General features: G+C 34.9%; 2 protein-coding genes across 2 annotated transcripts; both read right to left on the reverse strand.

Annotated features, from left to right (window-relative positions):
* Positions 1–2,492: 2,492 nt before the first annotated feature.
* LOC143228541 (putative oxidoreductase YrbE) lies at positions 2,493–8,100 on the reverse strand. Its single transcript, XM_076459784.1, has 4 exons — positions 8,094–8,100; positions 5,233–5,456; positions 3,961–4,126; positions 2,493–2,710 (listed from the first exon to the last, which is right to left on the reverse strand). The coding sequence occupies exons 1-4, from the start codon at positions 8,098–8,100 to the stop codon at positions 2,493–2,495; spliced, it is 615 nt and encodes a 204-aa protein (XP_076315899.1).
* Positions 8,101–12,132: 4,032 nt separating this feature from the next.
* Positions 12,133–19,762, reverse strand: LOC143230632 (inositol 2-dehydrogenase-like). The gene is made up of 8 exons (XM_076464496.1): positions 19,604–19,762; positions 18,581–18,826; positions 18,154–18,224; positions 16,834–16,942; positions 16,505–16,632; positions 15,267–15,490; positions 13,998–14,163; positions 12,133–12,342 (listed from the first exon to the last, which is right to left on the reverse strand). The coding sequence occupies exons 1-8, from the start codon at positions 19,639–19,641 to the stop codon at positions 12,218–12,220; spliced, it is 1,107 nt and encodes a 368-aa protein (XP_076320611.1). The 5' UTR covers positions 19,642–19,762; the 3' UTR covers positions 12,133–12,217.
* Positions 19,763–20,329: the final 567 nt, after the last annotated feature.

Below are 20,329 nucleotides of genomic sequence, written 5' to 3' on the forward strand. Positions count from 1 at the left end.
CAACCAATTTCACATAATTTTGGCCTTGCGATTGCCCATGAATCCCTGAACCATTGCGACAAAGCTGCCCCAAGCTATTTTTTTTCCTTTCTACTGACCTTCTTGGGGAATTTTGTGTACTCCAGGATTTTCTTTATTTGTGGTCCAATGACGACACCAGCTTTGACATTTACCTCAGACAGCATAGGTACTTGAAGGCTGCAGACTCCTTATCAAGAGCTGTGACAAATTGTTTCATAAGACCCGATTTTATGTGCAACAGTGGGAACAACAATACCTTCAGATGTGTTCACTTAGGCAGCTAGAACTAAACTGAAATGGTGAGTGGTGTGCCCCTGTATATATACTACTATAGAAAGTTCTTGAAAATTCTCGTTAGTTCTACAACATTCTAGAAAATCCTTGTAAGTTGGAGAAAAATTCTCTATCAGCCACTCAGCACTGAATGTACCTGGAATGTTCTGGAAAATAGGTAAATTTGAAAATTTCATTACCCAGGTCACAAAAGCAAAGTTTGAAGAGAAAAATAGGTCTTTTTCAATTTACTTTAGGTGTAAGCAATTGGGAAATAACACTTTCTGCCCAGGAAGAAGAAAAGGTAAAAATTTTGTTTCATAGTGTAATCAATGGATTACAACCAATGTGGCAAGTGGCTCACATATACAATTCTTGACCCAAAATATTTGAGTAAATATTATCTGGCCCAGGAACTTCCCAATATTTCTTTAAAAAAATTCAGAATAAATATGATAACTTATCAACAATTCAGAACGAGGAATATCATTTAGTTATTTCTAGAAAAAAATGTAATGTTGCAGTTCATTTAAATACGTAGGTATGGTATAAACACAAGTGACAGAAAATGGTGAATTAAACATTCAAATGGTTTTGTATCTGTGGGAATAACCGTGAAAGGACAGCTGATATTAGGTTTTACTTCCAAGAACTACTGTTGATGAAATGACGTAAGTAAACCAAGAGATAACTTGAATGTTACGTTAAACGTGAGTTACAACAATTGTGTGATTAAAAAACAACAAAAGGTGTTGTGTACATAAAAACTACAGTAGAATTGTGTCATATTATAGTGCATTCATTTATTCTGGCCATTAAATTTAAGAAGAGCACAGAGAGAAATCTCACAAGGTCGAAGGAAAGGAAAAAATTTTAGTAAATATAATCTCGTGATGATATGCTGTTAGGACATCAATTTATATTTTTTGATGTAGCATTATTGCTACTGGAACTGTCGATTCGTTGGAAGTGTAAATATATTATCTTCTTTGTAAATTATAATCTGGTATATGTATATTGAAGTTACAAATTTTTGGTAATTTAAAGAAAACCTCAAGATATGTAACATCAAAATAAATAAAAACTAAATTAAATATTACATTTTTATAAGTGTTTCATTTTTCACCATTTTCCCAATGTTTAGCCCAATTCAACAAAAACTAATTTTAGAACAAGTTTCAAAGAAATGAGATCTCGACCACAGCTTTACCTATTTTATCCCAGCCAACCTGAATAACTCAGATAGACGAAAGGCTTCATCAAAACTGGATATAGTAAACTTGGTGTAGTGGACATGCCATTATATTCTTCGTTACTTTAATAAGTTGTAATTACACGTGCAAATTGATTTTTTGTATAATAAGTTATGAAACGTATACAAGAATTTAGGATTAAGAAGACTGGTTGATGTAACAATAACAAACAAATATTAAGTCTATGTTCAGTGGGGGGGCAATGTGTACATGATCTTTTACAAAAAAAGGAATACTGGTAGTTTATATCTCTAACAGTTATTTAAATTCAGCGAGACAAAGAACATCAAAATTTAATTAATTTTTCACTTAACACTTTTTTGTGATCATTCCTATTTTTCACTTGAATTAACTTTTTTTCAAAAAAATCGTTATAAGTTTTTATTTTTCAAAGAACTCATTGCAACTCAAGTCAATATTGAGTTTACAATGCAACAGTCCTTTCACTATTGATTCATTCATTAGACCTCTTTCTTAAGACAGGGGCAGAAGTGCCTGGTAAACAAAAAATGTACTCCATAACTTGCCTGACATTAGGTATAAAAATACTTTGATCTTTGAAGTGGTTGAAAAGTTCTACCCATTTTTCTTCACATCCTATTACTTTTCCTTTCCACTCGTCACATTTTGGTCATCAGAATAATTTAACAAGAACAACTTCCTCAAACTGATCATCAACATTGATTACAGCATTTCCAAGCGTTTCCTTAATTTTTTCAGCAGCTGCTTCTATGTCAGGCCACAAGAAAACACTGTTTTTTATCCAAACAAAGTATTCCCCACCACCAAAACTGTTTTCCCACAGCTCAATATAAGACAGGCAGCAATCATAAAAACTGGTAAATTCCTTTCTAATCAAGTCTACTTGGCATCCTCCCTCTTCTTCTAGCACACTGCGTATTATATTTATTTATTTTTTGCACCAAGGGGAATAAAGTTATTATCTCATATTTCTTTCAGGTTGGTTTTGAACTTAAGTTCTGTAACAATATCACTTGTAGTTACTTTTGTTTTCTCCTTGGCTAAAATCACTTTGTTGAACAAGCCTAGTTCTCCATGAACAAACCACAGATACATTTCTCCACATTTACTCTCAAAAAATATTTTATCAACAATGGGCATTGTTCTTGTGAACAAAAATATGACTTCAGTCTTTCCTAAATCTGGCGAATTCTCCCAACAGTTGGTAACAAAGACAAATATCGCGTATTTACACATTGGAGAACATTCTTGTACTCAATGTCTACAAACTCGCAGAATTCTTTTAGGTGTGTAACATGCACAGTGTAAACACAAAAATACTTGTAAATTTTGACCACTAAGCTTTTCCCTTCAATAGGAAGGACATCAACTGCAGTTTGGAGATAGTTATGTACAATATGAGCACCACAACCAACACCCACAATATTTCTGCAAAGAATTTAGTTCCATGAGAAACAAGGGAGAGTGGGAGCTTTGTGACTCCCTTTACTAACTTTCTACATTAAGAATATTTGCTCAAGATGTACAGAAATTTTGAGAAAGTTACATATTAAATTACATAGCAGGAAACACACACTGCAGTATTTATGCATACTATGTTTCTAACTTCTTTTACTATTGTAGGAGTTTCCATTATTACAGTTTTACCTTTAGTATGTGTTATAGTTACTTTTTTCCGGTAGATAATACCTAACTTTGTCCTTAGGAATATTACTACAATTTCACACTTTGTAGTGAACGAAAGCCACAATATTTACTGGTCAAATAGTTGATATCTAGCGGTTACGGCTTCCACTATTTCGAATAAGAACGACTAGTCACGTAGATAGCACCAGTTATTATGGGTGAATCAGTTGGATTTACAGAGTCCTAATTGTTTTTTGATGTGAGCCAATCGATGGATAGATATGTCGAGAGTGAAACTGCTGATTGATTTATGGATCCAATACAAGACAAAACTGTAGTATTCTAAAGCATCTACACACACACATTGTTTGTATTTTTAGGTATAATTACAGTTTTATACTTTATATCACGTAACCAATCTGTTTGTTTCTCAGCTTAAGTTCAGTAATTTAGCTAAATTATTATTGATTTAGTTATTTCATGCGGAAATCAGTTTTACTACAGTAATACAGTGACCAACACTACAAGTTCATGAGTGGTCCAGGTTGGGAAAACTGTTGTTTATAAAAGAAATAAGGCGAAAAACATATATCTTCATGTCACAACCCAAAGTGTCTGGCCTTATTTTTTCTTGTGAATGGACTGGGAGATCTGTAATAATTAGATTACGTTAACGATTACCGTTTATCTCAACCACACAATTTGTTTGTTTTTTACTTTTCTGTAAAACGTTACCCCACGAGCAATGTGTTGTCCAGTTCAGCTTTTATATGAATTTGAATAATACACGAGTAAAACATATTACCTTGGACAGTATCGAGGAAATGTTCTATCTCAAAAGAATAGGCATCATTATATCGAGAAGCGAACGAGTAGCAGATAGGAACTGCGGTAGAGCCATTGGAACAGTGTGACACAACACCTGTTGGTCTAATGTTACCAGAATTCAACATACCCTTCGACCCAAAGACCTTGAAAATAAATAAAAATTATTGAAAACAAAAATAAAAAGACGTGTAAATATTTTCAACGTTTAGTATACTGTTGTAAAGCGGTTAAATCTTGTATACTCTATTTATTTGTGCCGTTCCCAAAATCAAACTAAAATTAATTTTTAGTAGTTTGACTTTTTTCACTTCATTACAGTTCCAGCACAATTAGAGATTGTGGTAAAAGAAAATAAATATACCTACTTATCTTTCTGCTTCAGGCTATATCCTTTAGTTGTAGAAACTTCCAGAAAATATCATTACTTTAAGTTACCTTTCCTCTTTCTAATGGCTCAGCGAGTGGTGAGTCTTTGGTCTTCTGGTGAGCGCAGCACAGATAGCCCATTCTGTGACTTTTCGAAAACCAAAGACCGAATGACATTAATGAAAGCTCTATTGTTAATGAACATGATACTTATCTGCTTTCTAGTAACTTTCGCTGGAAGCTGTCCACAACTTAGAAGTGATAGACTAGGGTGAATGCGGGTAGTCAACACCACCAAACAACTTTTCCCAACATACAGTGGAATTTACCGTCGCTTCATAATGTTCTGACGGCTGAAAGTGCAAGTGTGTTCAGTGACATGATTCGAACCCACAAGCCGCAGAATGTAAGTCAAGTGCTCGAACCACTGGGTCCTTTCTTATAGGCTTTCCATAATAATAAATTACTAAAAAAAATAGGACTTAGTGTTTAAAAATATGTTTAAATGGTCATCAACCCCTCAAAAAAATCAAGAAATACGTTTTGTTTTTTATTTGTTATTGTTCTTTTTTAATTTCGCGCGAGGCAACACAAGGGATATCTGTTTTCGCCGTCCGTCATTCAGCAGTGTAAGATCAGATAGATGGAAGGCATCTAGTCATCACCACCCACCACCAACTCTTGAGCTACTCTTTCACCAACGAATAGTTGGATTGACCGTCATATTATGACACTCCTACGGCTGAAAGGGCAGACAAGTTTGGTGTGACGGGAATTCGAACCTGCGACCCTCAGATCGTGAAGAAACAAGTAAGTATTTTTGAAAATTATGTGTTCTGACGTCTATAAAGAAAACAAGGTGTTGTTATAATCCGGTAGTTACCTCTATTCTCTGGTCGTACCCATAAACCGCACTTCTGCTGAGATCCGTGAGACTGATGACCCCACTGGGAAAATTCATCACTATACCAGCTGTGTCAAAGTCATCAATGTCTTTGAAAAGACTGTTGAAGGCATGAGAGTGGGCGTACACCGAGGTCGGAAGTTCCCCCAATATCCAGCAAATCAAGTCAATGTCGTGAATGGCACAGTCGTGGAATAATCCACCTGAAAAGATTTCATCACATCTGTTTCTTGTTCGAAAAAAGAAAAAGTGGGTAAAACATAACATGGTCAACATAACTGGTGTCTTTCATAACTATTACACCTGGACATTTACACACACTGGAAAATACGAGAAACTCGTGATTTGAAAGGACTGGTTAATGCACTAGTTTGCTAATAGAATAAGTGTATTGAGAATACAACTTTTAGTGGATGTGAGAGATAGCGTGAAATGCGATAGCAAGGTAAGTCATTTGAAGATGCCTAAGTTCCATATCAATTTAATCATTAACCCCATCACGACTACTCTAACTAGACGCCCGGTTTTGCCAGGACAGTTCCCCCATCCATTTTTTAAAAAGTTTGTTCTAGTGTCCCGCAAACTTTTTTCGCAGGAAACACAAAACGTCTCAGTTTTGTGATAAAACATTAAACTGTCATTCACATTGAATCAAGGATGTAATGGTCCAGTTGGCTTGTTCGTTGTTGAAACACGTGCTCTTCTGCTGTCAAGTGCTCTCGATCAGGCACGTCCTGCAGTACATTTTGCAGTAGTTCTTTACCAGAGCCTCAACCAATTTCACATAATTTTTGGCCTTGCGATTGCCCATGAATCCCTGAACCATTGCGACAAAGCTGCCCCAAGCTATTTTTTTTCCTTTCTACTGACCTTCTTGGGGAATTTTGTGTACTCCAGGATTTTCTTTATTTGTGGTCCAATGACGACACCAGCTTTGACATTTACCTCAGACAGCATAGGTACTTGAAGGCTGCAGACTCCTTATCAAGAGCTGTGACAAATTGTTTCATAAGACCCGATTTTATGTGCAACAGTGGGAACAACAATACCTTCAGATGTGTTCACTTAGGCAGCTAGAACTAAACTGAAATGGTGAGTGGTGTGCCCCTGTATATATACTACTATAGAAAGTTCTTGAAAATTCTCGTTAGTTCTACAACATTCTAGAAAATCCTTGTAAGTTGGAGAAAAATTCTATCAGCCACTCAGCACTGAATGTACCTGGAATGTTCTGGAAAATAGGTAAATTTGAAAATTTCATTACCCAGGTCACAAAAGCAAAGTTTGAAGAGAAAAATAGGTCTTTTTCAATATACTTTAGGTGTAAGCAATTGGGAAATAACACTTTCTGCCCAGGAAGAAGAAAAGGTAAAATTTTGTTTCATAGTGTAATCAATGGATTACAACCAATGTGGCAAGTGGCTCACATATACAATTCTTGACCCAAAATATTTGAGTAAATATTATCTGGCCCAGGAACTTCCCAATATTTCTTTAAAAAAATTCAGAATAAATATGATAACTTATCAACAATTCAGAACGAGGAATATCATTTAGTTATTTCTAGAAAAAAATGTAATGTTGCAGTTCATTTAAATACGTAGGTATGGTATAAACACAAGTGACAGAAAATGGTGAATTAAACATTCAAATGGTTTTGTATCTGTGGGAATAACCGTGAAAGGACAGCTGATATTAGGTTTTACTTCCAAGAACTACTGTTGATGAAATGACGTAAGTAAACCAAGAGATAACTTGAATGTTACGTTAAACGTGAGTTACAACAATTGTGTGATTAAAAAACAACAAAAGGTGTTGTGTACATAAAACTACAGTAGAATTGTGTCATATTATAGTGCATTCATTTATTCTGGCCATTAAATTTAAGAAGAGCACAGAGAGAAATCTCACAAGGTCGAAGGAAAGGAAAAATTTTAGTAAATATAATCTCGTGATGATATGCTGTTAGGACATCAATTTATATTTTTGATGTAGCATTATTGCTACTGGAACTGTCGATTCGTTAGAAGTGTAAATATATTATCTTCTTTGTAAATTATAATCTGGTATATGTATATAGAAGTTACAAATTTTTGGTAATTTAAAGAAAACCTCAAGATATGTAACATCAAAATAAATAAAAACTAAATTAAATATTACATTTTTATAAGTGTTTCATTTTTGACCATTTTCCCAATGTTTAGCCCAATTCAACAAAAAAAACTAATTTTAGAACAAGTTTCAAAGAAATGAGATCTCGACCACAGCTTTACCTATTTTATCCCAGCCAACCTGAATAACTCAGATAGACGAAAGGCTTCATCAAAACTGGATATAGTAAACTTGGTGTAGTGGACATGCCATTATATTCTTCGTTACTTTAATAAGTTGTAATTACACGTGCAAATTGATTTTTGTATAATAAGTTATGAGACGTATACAAGAATTTAGGATTAAGAAGACTGGTTGATGTTACAATAACAAACAAATATTAAGTCTATGTCTATGTTCAGGGGCAATGTGTACATGATCTTTTACAAAAAAAGGAATACTGGTAGTTTATATCTCTAACAGTTATTTAAATTCAGCGAGACAAAGAACATCAAAATTTAATTAATTTTTCACTTAACACTTTTTTGTGATCATTCCTATTTTTCACTTGAATTAACTTTTTTCAAAAAAATCGTTATAAGTTTTATTTTCAAAGAACTCATTGCAACTCAAGTCAATATTGAGTTTACAATGCAACAGTCCTTTCACTATTGATTCATTCATTAGACCTCTTTCTTAAGACAGGGGCAGAAGTGCCTGGTAAACAAAAAATGTACTCCATAACTTGCCTGACATTAGGTATAAAAATACTTTGATCTTTGAAGTGGTTGAAAAGTTCTACCCATTTTTCTTCACATCCTATTACTTTTCCTTTCCACTCGTCACATTTTGGTCATCAGAATAATTTAACAAGAACAACTTCATCAAACTGATCATCAACATTGATTACAGCATTTCCAAGCGTTTCCTTAATTTTTTCAGCAGCTGCTTCTATGTCAGGCCACAAGAAAACACTGTTTTTTATCCAAACAAAGTATTCCCCACCACCAAAACTGTTTTCCCACAGCTCAATATAAGACAGGCAGCAATCATAAAAACTGGTAAATTCCTTTCTAATCAAGTCTACTTGGCATCCTCCCTCTTCTTCTAGCACACTGCGTATTATATTTATTTATTTTTTGCACCAAGGGGAATAAAGTTATTATCTCATATTTCTTTCAGGTTGGTTTTGAACTTAAGTTCTGTAACAATATCACTTGTAGTTACTTTTGTTTTCTCCTTGGCTAAAATCACTTTGTTGAAGAAGCCTAGTTCTCCATGAACAAACCACAGATACATTTCTCCACATTTACTCTCAAAAAAATATTTTATCAACAATGGGCATTGTTCTTGTGAACAAAAATATGACTTCAGTCTTTCCTAAATCTGGCGAATTCTCCCAACAGTTGGTAACAAAGACAAATATCGCGTATTTACACATTGGAGAACATTCTTGTACTCAATGTCTACAAACTCGCAGAATTCTTTTAGGTGTGTAACATGCACAGTGTAAACACAAAAATACTTGTAAATTTTGACCACTAAGCTTTTCCCTTCAATAGGAAGGACATCAACTGCAGTTTGGAGATAGTTATGTACAATATGAGCACCACAACCAACACCCACAATATTTCTGCAAAGTTTTTTCTTCAGTCGACCATAAACATTATTTTTCCCTTTCTCTTTACACCTCCAAAATTTGTATTGCAGTTGTCACTAGAATAAGCGAACTTTTTGTTTGATAAATCATGTTGTATTTTTTTAAGTGGACACCAAGAAATTCTCCAAAATTTCTGATGTCACTACAGGAATCGATTGAAAGTCTGAAAGGTTTACTTTCATTTCTTCCTCTGGCAAAACATATCGCACCATGACAGGTATAATTTTGGCATACTTTCGATTTGAAGCATCTGCTGTAAATGAAATGAACTGGACCTCCATTAAGTCTCTCATCAATTCCTCTTCTGCTAAAGGAACAGTTGCATTCAAAATAATGACATCATTCTTATTCTGGCAGAACTGAACTTTGGTACAAATAACTTTGCTATCAGTTTGGAAGAGCAATCGGCTGTTTTAAAGCTTATGTTATGGGCAGCACTGTGATAAGCAAAGGTTGCTTCTTTGATAGCTATCAACAAGCCACTCTCTTTAGGCTCAGTATTTTAAAGAACATCAACTCATTAACTTTGAGCAGCTACTTAAAGACTACCTTCATGTTTCGCACATTTTAGATGGTCCTTTATTGTACCGTTTCTTCTTATTGTTGAACTGTGTGACGATTTTGTTTTTAAATGTATTTTAACGTATTTTCATATTAATCTGAATATAGTGAATTGTTCAAACAGCAAAGCTGTTAAATTTTAAAATGTACTTTTATCTAACTTGCGTGTCTATCACTCTTTATTGGTAGACAAAAATGTTTAATACAAAACATTTTTTTTTTCCGTTGTGGTTTACTATTTCGATGATATGTCAGTGACTGTGATTTTGTTGGACTATTAAAATGTTTTTAGGATAGTTCATTATTTCTACCTTTGTAAGGCCTCACGTCAGTGAGTGCTACGTTGTTCAACTATCGACATATTTTGTTAGGATGGTTCATTATTTCCACGTCTGTTAAGTTGTTGGATTAGTCAAATGTCTTTTTTTTTTTTTAATGCTTCATTACCTTCACGTTTGTTAGGGCTAATGTTAGTAACTGCTATGTTGTTCTCAGGGACGAGCGGTGATTTGATTTGATAGGGATGCAAAAGCATAAAAAGTGGCTTATAAAGTAAAAAAAAAAGAAAAGAAGTAAATAACGGCCACTAAAGATAAAGTTAATTAGTTGTAGTCTTTGTTTGTTTGGAAATTTCGCACAAAGCTACTCGAGGGCTATCTGTGCTAGCCGTCCCTAATTTAGCAGTGTAAGACTAGAGGAAAGGCAGCTAGTCATCACCACCCACCGCCAACTCTTGGGCTACTCTTTACCAACGAATAGTGGGATTGACCGTCACGTTATACACCCCCACGGCTGGGAGGGCGAGCATGTTTAGCGCCACGCGGGCGCGAACCCGCGACCCTCGGATTACGAGTCGCACGCCTTACGCGCTAGGCGATGCCGGGCCTAGTTGTAGTCAATAATCACATTTAAAATTAAGTACTGCATATTAGAAAAGCAGTTAACCAAAATGTCTTCTCGTATTGGTTTACACTGAATTTTCGAACGCAGTGCTTTGTTCTTCCAATCAGGTTTAGAGTTGGCATCGGTCTGCTATTTCTGATCATGCTTTCTTTATCACTAAAACTTTGAACCAAACTTGTTAACTAACAAGTTTTCAGTTACAATTTTTGCTATTATCTTTCGAATCCATTATCACATCTGAAGGGTGACACTTCATAAAAAATTATGCATACAAAATACAATATTAGCATTTAATCCAATGCCCGAAGCGTATGCACATCACACGGAGGGGAAACAAACAGCCAAGAGCGCCATGAAACAAACAAGTTACCAAATATCGCAAGAAAATTAACCGTCAATTATTTTTTTTATCATACTTCATTTGTTTATTATACTTTTTAATTTATAAACTCCTAATTACGAAATGCTAACTTATCTATAAATTATTTATTTCACTTAAATTTTTCAATGGTTTAATTTAATATATGGTTTTGTTTGATTTTTTCTAATTTTGCGAGAAGCTACACGAGGGCTATCTGCCCTTAATTTAGCAGTGTAAGACAAGAAGGAAGACACCTACTCAGCACCACTCACCGCCAACTCTTGGGCTGCTCTTTTGCCAACGAATAGTGGGATTGACTGTCACATAATGTGACCCCACAGATGAAAGGGCGAGCATGTATGGTGTGACGGGGATTAAAACCCCTGACCCTTAGATTACGATTCGAACACCTTAACATCCCTGGTCGTGCCGTTTTAATATATAGATTATAAATTGTCAATAAGTTCCTATTGTGCATGTATTTTGAAGTTGGATGAACTGGTAACTTCCTTTATGTCATAGAAGAGATCAATATAACATTCAAGATATTTTTTGTTTTTTTTAGATGCAACTATGAAATTTTTTATTTAGAAAATTATTCATGTAAGAAGCATTTCTTAGTTTAAATAAAATTTTATGTAAGAAAACTGTTTTTAGTTAGAAATAAAGCCTTTTCTAATAGGAAAGAAATCCACTCTAAAAAGGAACCATTTTGAGAGTTGTAGTCCAGACTCTTTCCAACAGGTGGTCTCGTCCATAAAAGGTGATTACTAATTATGTATGGTAGAGTACTTCCATATGAATCAGTTGCAAGTTCATAACGTCATATGTAGCTGATACATAAAAATTATTTTTTTCAAATACATTCTGGGGAAGCAATGTTTCCCTTGCTTTCATGGACCGCACACTTTGGTTGCTGGACTATTTAAATTTTCTTTTTAGATTGGTTTACTATTTACAGGATTGTTAGGGCTAATGTCAGTCATTACTATATTATTGAACTATTCCAATTTTTAATTGTAATGGTGTATTATTTCTACGTTAGGGCTAATGTCAGTGACTGTATTACAGTGTTGTTTGTTTACTTTTCCAAGTGTTACACCACTCTTGGTATTATCTGGATGTTGAACCTAAATATAACAATACCGGGTTTATTTTTAAATTATTCCATAATAAACTTCAGTTGTCATAACATTTTGGTTTCTTTTCGAGTGAAGTCACACTGGGCCTTTTACCGTGTCCGTAACGGGAAATAGAATCCCAAAGTTTAACATCATACGTCCGTAAACTTATCACACTTAGGGACACTTAAGGTATTTTATTTACTGAAAATTATTATTTGATACCTTCCATGTAAGAAAATAGTACTTCACAATCTTACAGTAGTGTTACAGAACAACTATGTCCCAACTCATCCTGACAATTTTTCCAGTTCTCGCTGATTCTTCACAGGCCGATGCAATATTTGATGAGGCGAAAGTGTCATGCGGTCGAATTTCTACCTCAGAAAAACCTGAAAAAAAACCATTAAAAATTAAATCTGATTACGCATGCTTTATAAAAAATTCATATACCTTATTCATCATTATGAACTGTACCCTATCAGTCGTCATAAATTTAGTTTTACTTTCAATAACCTTTTATTGTGATAATTAATAATCAGTTACTGATCACAAAATTCGACAAGCGAACTATAATAAGGACCTTTAACGTAATAGAATAAAACCCGTGTTTTTAAAGTGAACCTATGTTTTGTGAAAATGTATAAAACCTATTTGTTCAACAAATATAAGCTACACGTTTTCGGGAAGACATTTTTAGGCAATAAATTGGGAAAAAAACTTTCCTCTTTTTGTGATTTGTATTCCAACATTTCATATTTTCATTAAGGTAATGAAATACATACTATATTCAGTTCAGGTAATAAACCTGTATTATCCGATTATCTGGTATCCCATCAAAATATTAGGTACGAATTGACATTATATACCAATAACCTGATGTCATTCTTATCAAACTGTATGCTCTATTCACCTGATGATGGCCACTTGAAAACAAGGAATGTTATATCCATAAAATACCACATAACTTGCTAGAAGGAATGTTAGGTTCTATGTAGTATGCTCGACATTACATCTATATTTCCCGCGAGAAAGTCCGTGCCACACCATAGATAATTTAGTTCCATGAGAAACAAGGGAGAGTGGGAGCTTTGTGACTCCCTTTACTAACTTTCTACATTAAGAATATTTGCTCAAGATGTACAGAAATTTTGAGAAAGTTACATATTAAATTACATAGCAGGAAACACACACTGCAGTATTTATGCATACTATGTTTCTAACTTCTTTTACTATTGTAGGAGTTTCCATTATTACAGTTTTACCTTTAGTATGTGTTATAGTTACTTTTTCCGGTAGATAATACCTAACTTTGTCCTTAGGAATATTACTACAATTTCACACTTTGTAGTGAACGAAAGCCACAATATTTACTGGTCAAATAGTTGATATCTAGCGGTTACGGCTTCCACTATGTCGAATAAGAACGACTAGTCACGTAGATAGCACCAGTTATTATGGGTGAATCAGTTGGATTTACAGAGTCCTAATTGTTTTTTGATGTGAGCCAATCGATCGATAGATATGTCGAGAGTGAAACTGCTGATTGATTTATGGATCCAATACAAGACAAAACTGTAGTATTCTAAAGCATCTACACACACATATTGTTTGTATTTTTAGGTATAATTACAGTTTTATACTTTATATCACGTAACCAATCTGTTTGTTTCTCAGCTTAAGTTCAGTAATTTAGCTAAATTATTATTGATTTAGTTATTTCATGCGGAAATCAGTTTTACTACAGTAATACAGTGACCAACACTACAAGTTCATGAGTGGTCCAGGTTGGGAAAACTGTTGTTTATAAAAGAAATAAGGCGAAAAACATATATCTTCATGTCACAACCCAAAGTGTCTGGCCTTATTTTTTCTTGTGAATGGACTGGGAGATCTGTAATAATTAGATTACGTTAACGATTACCGTTTATCTCAACCACACAATTTGTTATTTTTACTTTTCTGTAAAACGTTACCCCACGAGCAATGTGTTGTCCAGTTCAGCTTTTATATGAATTTGAATAATACACGAGTAAAAACATATTACCTTGGACAGTATCGAGGAAATGTTCTATCTCAAAAGAATAGGCATCATTATATCGAGAAGCGAACGAGTAGCAGATAGGAACTGCGGTAGAGCCATTGGAACAGTGTGACACAACACCTGTTGGTCTAATGTTACCAGAATTCAACATACCCTTCGACCCAAAGACCTTGAAAATAAATAAAAATTATTGAAAACAAAAATAAAAAGACGTGTAAATATTTTCAACGTTTAGTATACTGTTGTAAAGCGGTTAAATCTTGTATACTCTATTTATTTGTGCCGTTCCCAAAATGAAACTAAAATTAATTTTTAGTAGTTTGACTTTTTTTCACTTCATTACAGTTCCAGCACAATTAGAGATTGTGGTAAAAGAAAATAAATATACCTACTTATCTTTCTGCTTCAGGCTATATCCTTTAGTTGTAGAAACTTCCAGAAAATATCATTACTTTAAGTTACCTTTCCTCTTTCTAATGGATCAGCGAGTGATGAGTCTTTGGTCTTCTGGTGAGCGCAGCACAGATAGCCCATTCTGTGACTTTTCGAAAACCAAAGACCGAATGACATTAATGAAAGCTCTATTGTTAATGAACATGATACTTATCTGCTTTCTAGTAACTTTCGCTGGAAGCTGTCCACAACTTAGAAGTGATAGACTAGGGTGAATGCGGGTAGTCAACACCACCAAACAACTTTTCCCAACACACAGTGGAATTTACCGTCGCTTCATAATGTTCTGACGGCTGAAAGTGCAAGTATGTTCAGTGACATGATTCGAACCCACAAGCCGCAGAATGTAAGTCAAGTGCTCGAACCACTGGGTCCTTTCTTATAGGCTTTCCATAATAATAAATTACTAAAAAAAATAGGACTTAGTGTTTAAAAATATGTTTAAATGGTCATCAACCCCTCAAAAAATCAAGAAATACGTTTTGTTTTTTATTTGTTATTGTTCTTTTTAATTTCGCGCGAGGCAACACAAGGGATATCTGTTTTCGCCGTCCGTCATTCAGCAGTGTAAGATCAGATAGATGGAAGGCATCTAGTCATCACCACCCACCACCAACTCTTGAGCTACTCTTTCACCAACGAATAGTTGGATTGACCGTCATATTATGACACTCCTACGGCTGAAAGGGCAGACAAGTTTGGTGTGACGGAATTCGAACCTGCGACCCTCAGATCGTGAAGAAACAAGTAAGTATTTTGAAAATTATGTGTTCTGACGCCTATAAAGAAAACAAGGTGTTGTTATAATCTGGTAGTTACCTCTATTCTCTGGTCGTACCCATAAACCGCACTTCTGCTGATATCCGTGAGACTGATGACCCCACTGGGAAAATTCATCACTATACCAGCTGTGTCAAAGTCATCAATGTCTTTGAAAAGACTGTTGAAGGCATGAGAGTGGGCGTACACCGAGGTCGGAAGTTCCCCCAATATCCAGCAAATCAAGTCAATGTCGTGAATGGCAAAGTCGTGGAATAATCCACCTGAAAAGATTTCATCACATCTGTTTCTTGTTCGAAAAAGAAAAAAGTGGGTAAAACATAACATGGTCAACATAACTGGTGTCTTTCATAACTATTACACCTGGACATTTACACACACTGGAAAATACGAGAAACTCGTGATTTGAAAGGACTGGTTAATGCACTAGTTTGCTAATAGAATAAGTGTATTGAGAATACAACTTTAGTGGATGTGAGAGATAGCGTGAAATGCAAGGGCAAGATAAGTCATTTGAAGATGCCTAAGTTCCATATCAATTTAATCATTAACCCCATCACGACTACTCTAACTAGACGCCCGGTTTTGCCAGGACAGTTCCCCCATCCATTTTTTAAAAGTTTGTTCTAGTGTCCCGCAAACTTTTTTCGCGGGAAACACAAAACGTCTCAGTTTTGTGATAAAAACATTAAACTGTCATTCACATTGAATCAAGGATGTAATGGTCCAGTTGGCTTGTTCGTTGTTGAAACACGTGCTCTTCTGCTGTCAAGTGCTCTCGAAAGCCCTGTGTGTATGTGTTGAGAAACTCAGTTTTTTAGTTAGTATATTTATAGCAGCTTACGTTTGTATGATTGATAGTTAGACGACTGTTTATTATTAAAAAATGTTTAATTTCTTAAAGTGCTTAAAAGAAAATGTTTTTAAACACTGAGAGCAGGCTTCATTTTATTTTCTTTCTTTTAGAGATGACCCACTCAGATAACACTATTTCTAAAGCTGTGTTTTCGATAGCAGATTGGACGTTGCGGGCCACACTGCCAAGAAAAAGAAAAAAACAAGCAAACTGGGGACAAAGTCTGCACTGTACCAGTTGTTCGGTTTGGAAATCTGGTCGCCCGAATTAGGATCCCCCTTACCTCAACGCACACAAACACACATTAGGTTGTTAATCTACACGTTGTACCATACGCGTAGTCATGTTTCTCAGAGAAGGTCTTTACGTATATTCCACAAATGGGTCTACATCTCTACCTCACCTACAGCATGTTCCTTACCAGATGTTTTCAGGTACTCTAAAGATGGCCGAGGAGAGTCTCGGTTACAAGTCTTCACCACTTGAATTTGTCCTACATCACCTCTTTCTATCCGGTCTTTTATGTTCTTGAACCCTGGGTCAAATCGCCTGTAAAAACAACACAAAGAATAGAGTAAAGTATTCAGTCAGTTGATATTAAAAATAACAACCAACCACCGATGAATAGTTTTGAGGCTAGAAACAGGTCTGCTTGTACGTAGTTTCTACGATATTTTACCTGAATGGAAAACCATTTTTTTAATTGCTCATAAAATTAATTTTATTGTTACGTAAGGAAGTATTTCCTACCTGTTGAAGGCACATAGTAAAGGTTTTCCGGCTTTCGAAGCTGCCTCATAACATTTCACTGTGCCCTCTGTGGTGAGAGATAATGGTTTTTCACAGAGAACGGCTTTACCTAGGTACGTGTTGAAGAAAACATTTTTAAATTTAAATGTAGAGATAGTTTTTCAAAAAGATAGCACTTTTGCGATATCTATCGAATCTTCAGTTTTTTGCTATCAAGCTTTAAGTTTGTATCTGAAAGTTAGACAAACGTTATGGCTTTCCAATTATTTTTTTATCTTAATAATGTATTCTCCTAAAATTGTTTTAGTTCTAATAGCTTCCGATAGGTGGAAAAACAAATATACGTAAAGCTGTGTGTGTTTTCTAAAAACAAAGCCACATCGGGCTATCTGCTGAGCCTACCGAGGGGAAGCGAACTCCTAATTTTAGCATTCTAAAGTCGTGGACATACCACTGTCCAAGCGGGGTGTACGTAAAAGTATGTAGTAGGGTGTCTGTTGACAGTTTAGAGAAATAAATTCCCTTATCGACACGTTGGTGAGCTTGCAGAAGAATTGTATAACCTCATAGAATTCTTATTTTATTTATTGATCAACAAACCGATTTACTGACAGATGTAAACATGAAAAATAATTATTTTGGCTGAAGTATGAGAAAGAAGAATTTTCTCGTACAAATAACAGGTAGTAATAATAATCTGTAACAAAAAACAAGTTATACTGCTTATTTCTTTTTTTGATTTCGCGCAAAGATACAGGAGATCTATCTGCGTTAGACATTCCTAAGTTAACAGTGTAAAGCTAAAGGGAAGCCAGTCAGTCATCACCAACCACCGCCAACTTTTGACTACTCTTTTACTCAAGAATAGTGGGATTGACCGTAACATTATCACACCCACAGGGCTGAAAGGTCGAGCAAGGTTGGTGTGACTGGGATTCGAACCCGCAATTCTCAGATTACGAGTTGAGCGCCCTAAGCATCTGGCCAAGTAATATTGCTTATTATTGCTATTATTGGGTTTTTATAACGATTTGTTACCTTTTAAACCAAAATAAATCATAAAAAAACATTTTGTAGGGCTTCAGGTTTAAAGTTATAAATATAAAAAGTTTCTTCTAATTTCGCCCTCTAGTGGCACAACAGTATGTCTGCGAATTTACAACGCTAGAAACCAAAACGGGTTTCGATACAACCCGATCTGGGAGACAAATTATGAAAATAAATTATATTCTCTTCATGCCATTTTTAAGAACACGTGGTTATTAATTACATATTTATTAGTATTTGGCTGATGATAAAAGAGCCTAAATTATGACTCACCACTTTCTAGAGCCTTCTTGACAAGTTGCTCGTGAGTTTGCGTTGGCGTACAGATTACTACAGCTGTCACTCTGTAACATTACAAACATTGTTTTAATAAAGGACGGGCACGCTTATCTGGAGCGATTTAGATTATTTCGAGACGTGTGTTGTTATGTCTTATTTCTCATATTCGTTTCTACCAATAGCCGACCATAAATCGAATGTATTAGAAAGGCACTTAATTAGTCAGTAATGAGATTTGGTGGTTCGTTATTCTTAAAAACACACCTGCTCCGTAGCAAAACATGTTAATCACCAGACTATTTTAGACCATTAAATGCTTGATGTATATATATTACATGTCAGCTATAGCTTAATTACTGTATTTAGTCAATGTTTATAGTCTTCTAAACTTACATTAGAGCTAACCAAATCTACCACTTACTGAGGATCACAGAAGATGACATCAGACTCGGTCGGCGTCAACATTCTAGTGTTTGACAGCTTCCATTTATTTTGCACATAGTCCGTTCTGGACTGGCTTTTCTCCACACAGTATAACAGCTCAGATCGAGGGTTAGACAATATTTTCTCAAAATGGATTGTTCCAATACGACCCAGTCCGAACAGAGCGATACCCACTTTATTGGCGCCAACATTGGTTTTCACTCCCTTCAAATCAGCTTCATAACTATATGAAAATAGTTGCAGAATATCTGGTTACGATATCCATAGACCCTTTTTCAAAGAACACAATATTAACTTAAACAGCGACGAAAAAAAACTGCCTGTTATAAGTAGAAACAATCGTTTCTATCTGACGCTGGAGTTCTATTCGAAGTCAAACCTATAACATTCAGTTTTTTCAATCCACCAATCTATAAGTGATATCATATATTAGAGCTGATATATATCTTTCGTGTATATTATGATCATTATTGAACGAAGAACAAAACAATACAGATATTTCTCATTATTTTAAAGTAGTTCAGATTGAGGTTAAGTATTAAAATATCTAAATACAGCTTTTCTTAGTATATATATTTTTTGCATAAATTTTAAAAGTTTGTGGCTAAATAGAAGGTTTGTACCCGCTTATTCTACCTCCCTGTTTTACTTTCTGCCAGGTGGCAGTGTATTTGATTTTTCCTTTTAAAGACAGAGCTGCACTATGGAATATCTGTGTTGTTCCACGATGAGTATGGAACTCCAGTTTTAGTGTTATAAGTCCCGAGAATTAGGAATGAGCATACTACAAGGGGACAGAATAGTGTGGTGCGAGAAAGAATTTTAAAGTCGTTCGAATAAAGTCACGTTATCTACTTAGTATTTTAATTTCTCAGACAGTTTATATTTCCTACTTGTGTGATTTTTCTTTTGCGATATTGTTGAAACACAAGCAGTAATAACAGCATACAGAATATTTATCCTACAATAACAATTATTCAAAATATCAAAAAAGTCTCACCTTAGGTACCTATAGTCAGTTGCTGCAGCTGCACACATTGTTTATAAGTCTTAGAACTGAATGCCACGTCCTCTCTCCGTAAAATGGAATTTCACAGCTCTTTCTCTGCGCTTTAGAGGATGTTTTCTGTCATATGACTGTTATAGAATGCTATGCTTGAGTGTTTCGTAACCGAATCACTCCCTCTACGTCAGAAAATATTAAACTCTCAGTACTGATTTATGTTACTTGAATTGATGTAGAAAATACTCAAACGAACTTCTTAAGTTTATTTGAGTTGAAAGACTAGGGAATGAGTTTAAATCATGATTACTTCATCCTATTTACCCCACGTTTGAACTGCGTTGGGACTAGTTAGTTTTTAAATTATGCTATATCATTATTTTGATAAAAACAAACAAACAAAACATAACATATTCTCATAATCGAGGGAAAATATTTTCCCGAATTGTAACAGCTTATGATGTAGGGGAGGAATTCACAAATGTGCACTTACTCTGAAATTTACCATGTCTTATGATTTACACGGAGTTAGAAATCTTAACGGTTAGCCTACTCTAGCTTATGATTTACAAGGGGTAGAAATCTCAACGGTAGGCCTCTTCTAGTCTATGATTTACAAGGAATATAAATCTCAACGGTAAGCCTATTCTGGTTTATATTTGTTTGTTTATGAATTTCGCACAAAGCTACTCGAGGGCTATCTGTGCTAGCCGTCCCTAATTT

The sequence above is a fragment of the Tachypleus tridentatus genome, chromosome 10 (genome assembly GCF_004210375.1).
Source record: "Tachypleus tridentatus isolate NWPU-2018 chromosome 10, ASM421037v1, whole genome shotgun sequence".
Taxonomy (NCBI): Eukaryota; Metazoa; Arthropoda; class Merostomata; order Xiphosura; family Limulidae; genus Tachypleus; species Tachypleus tridentatus.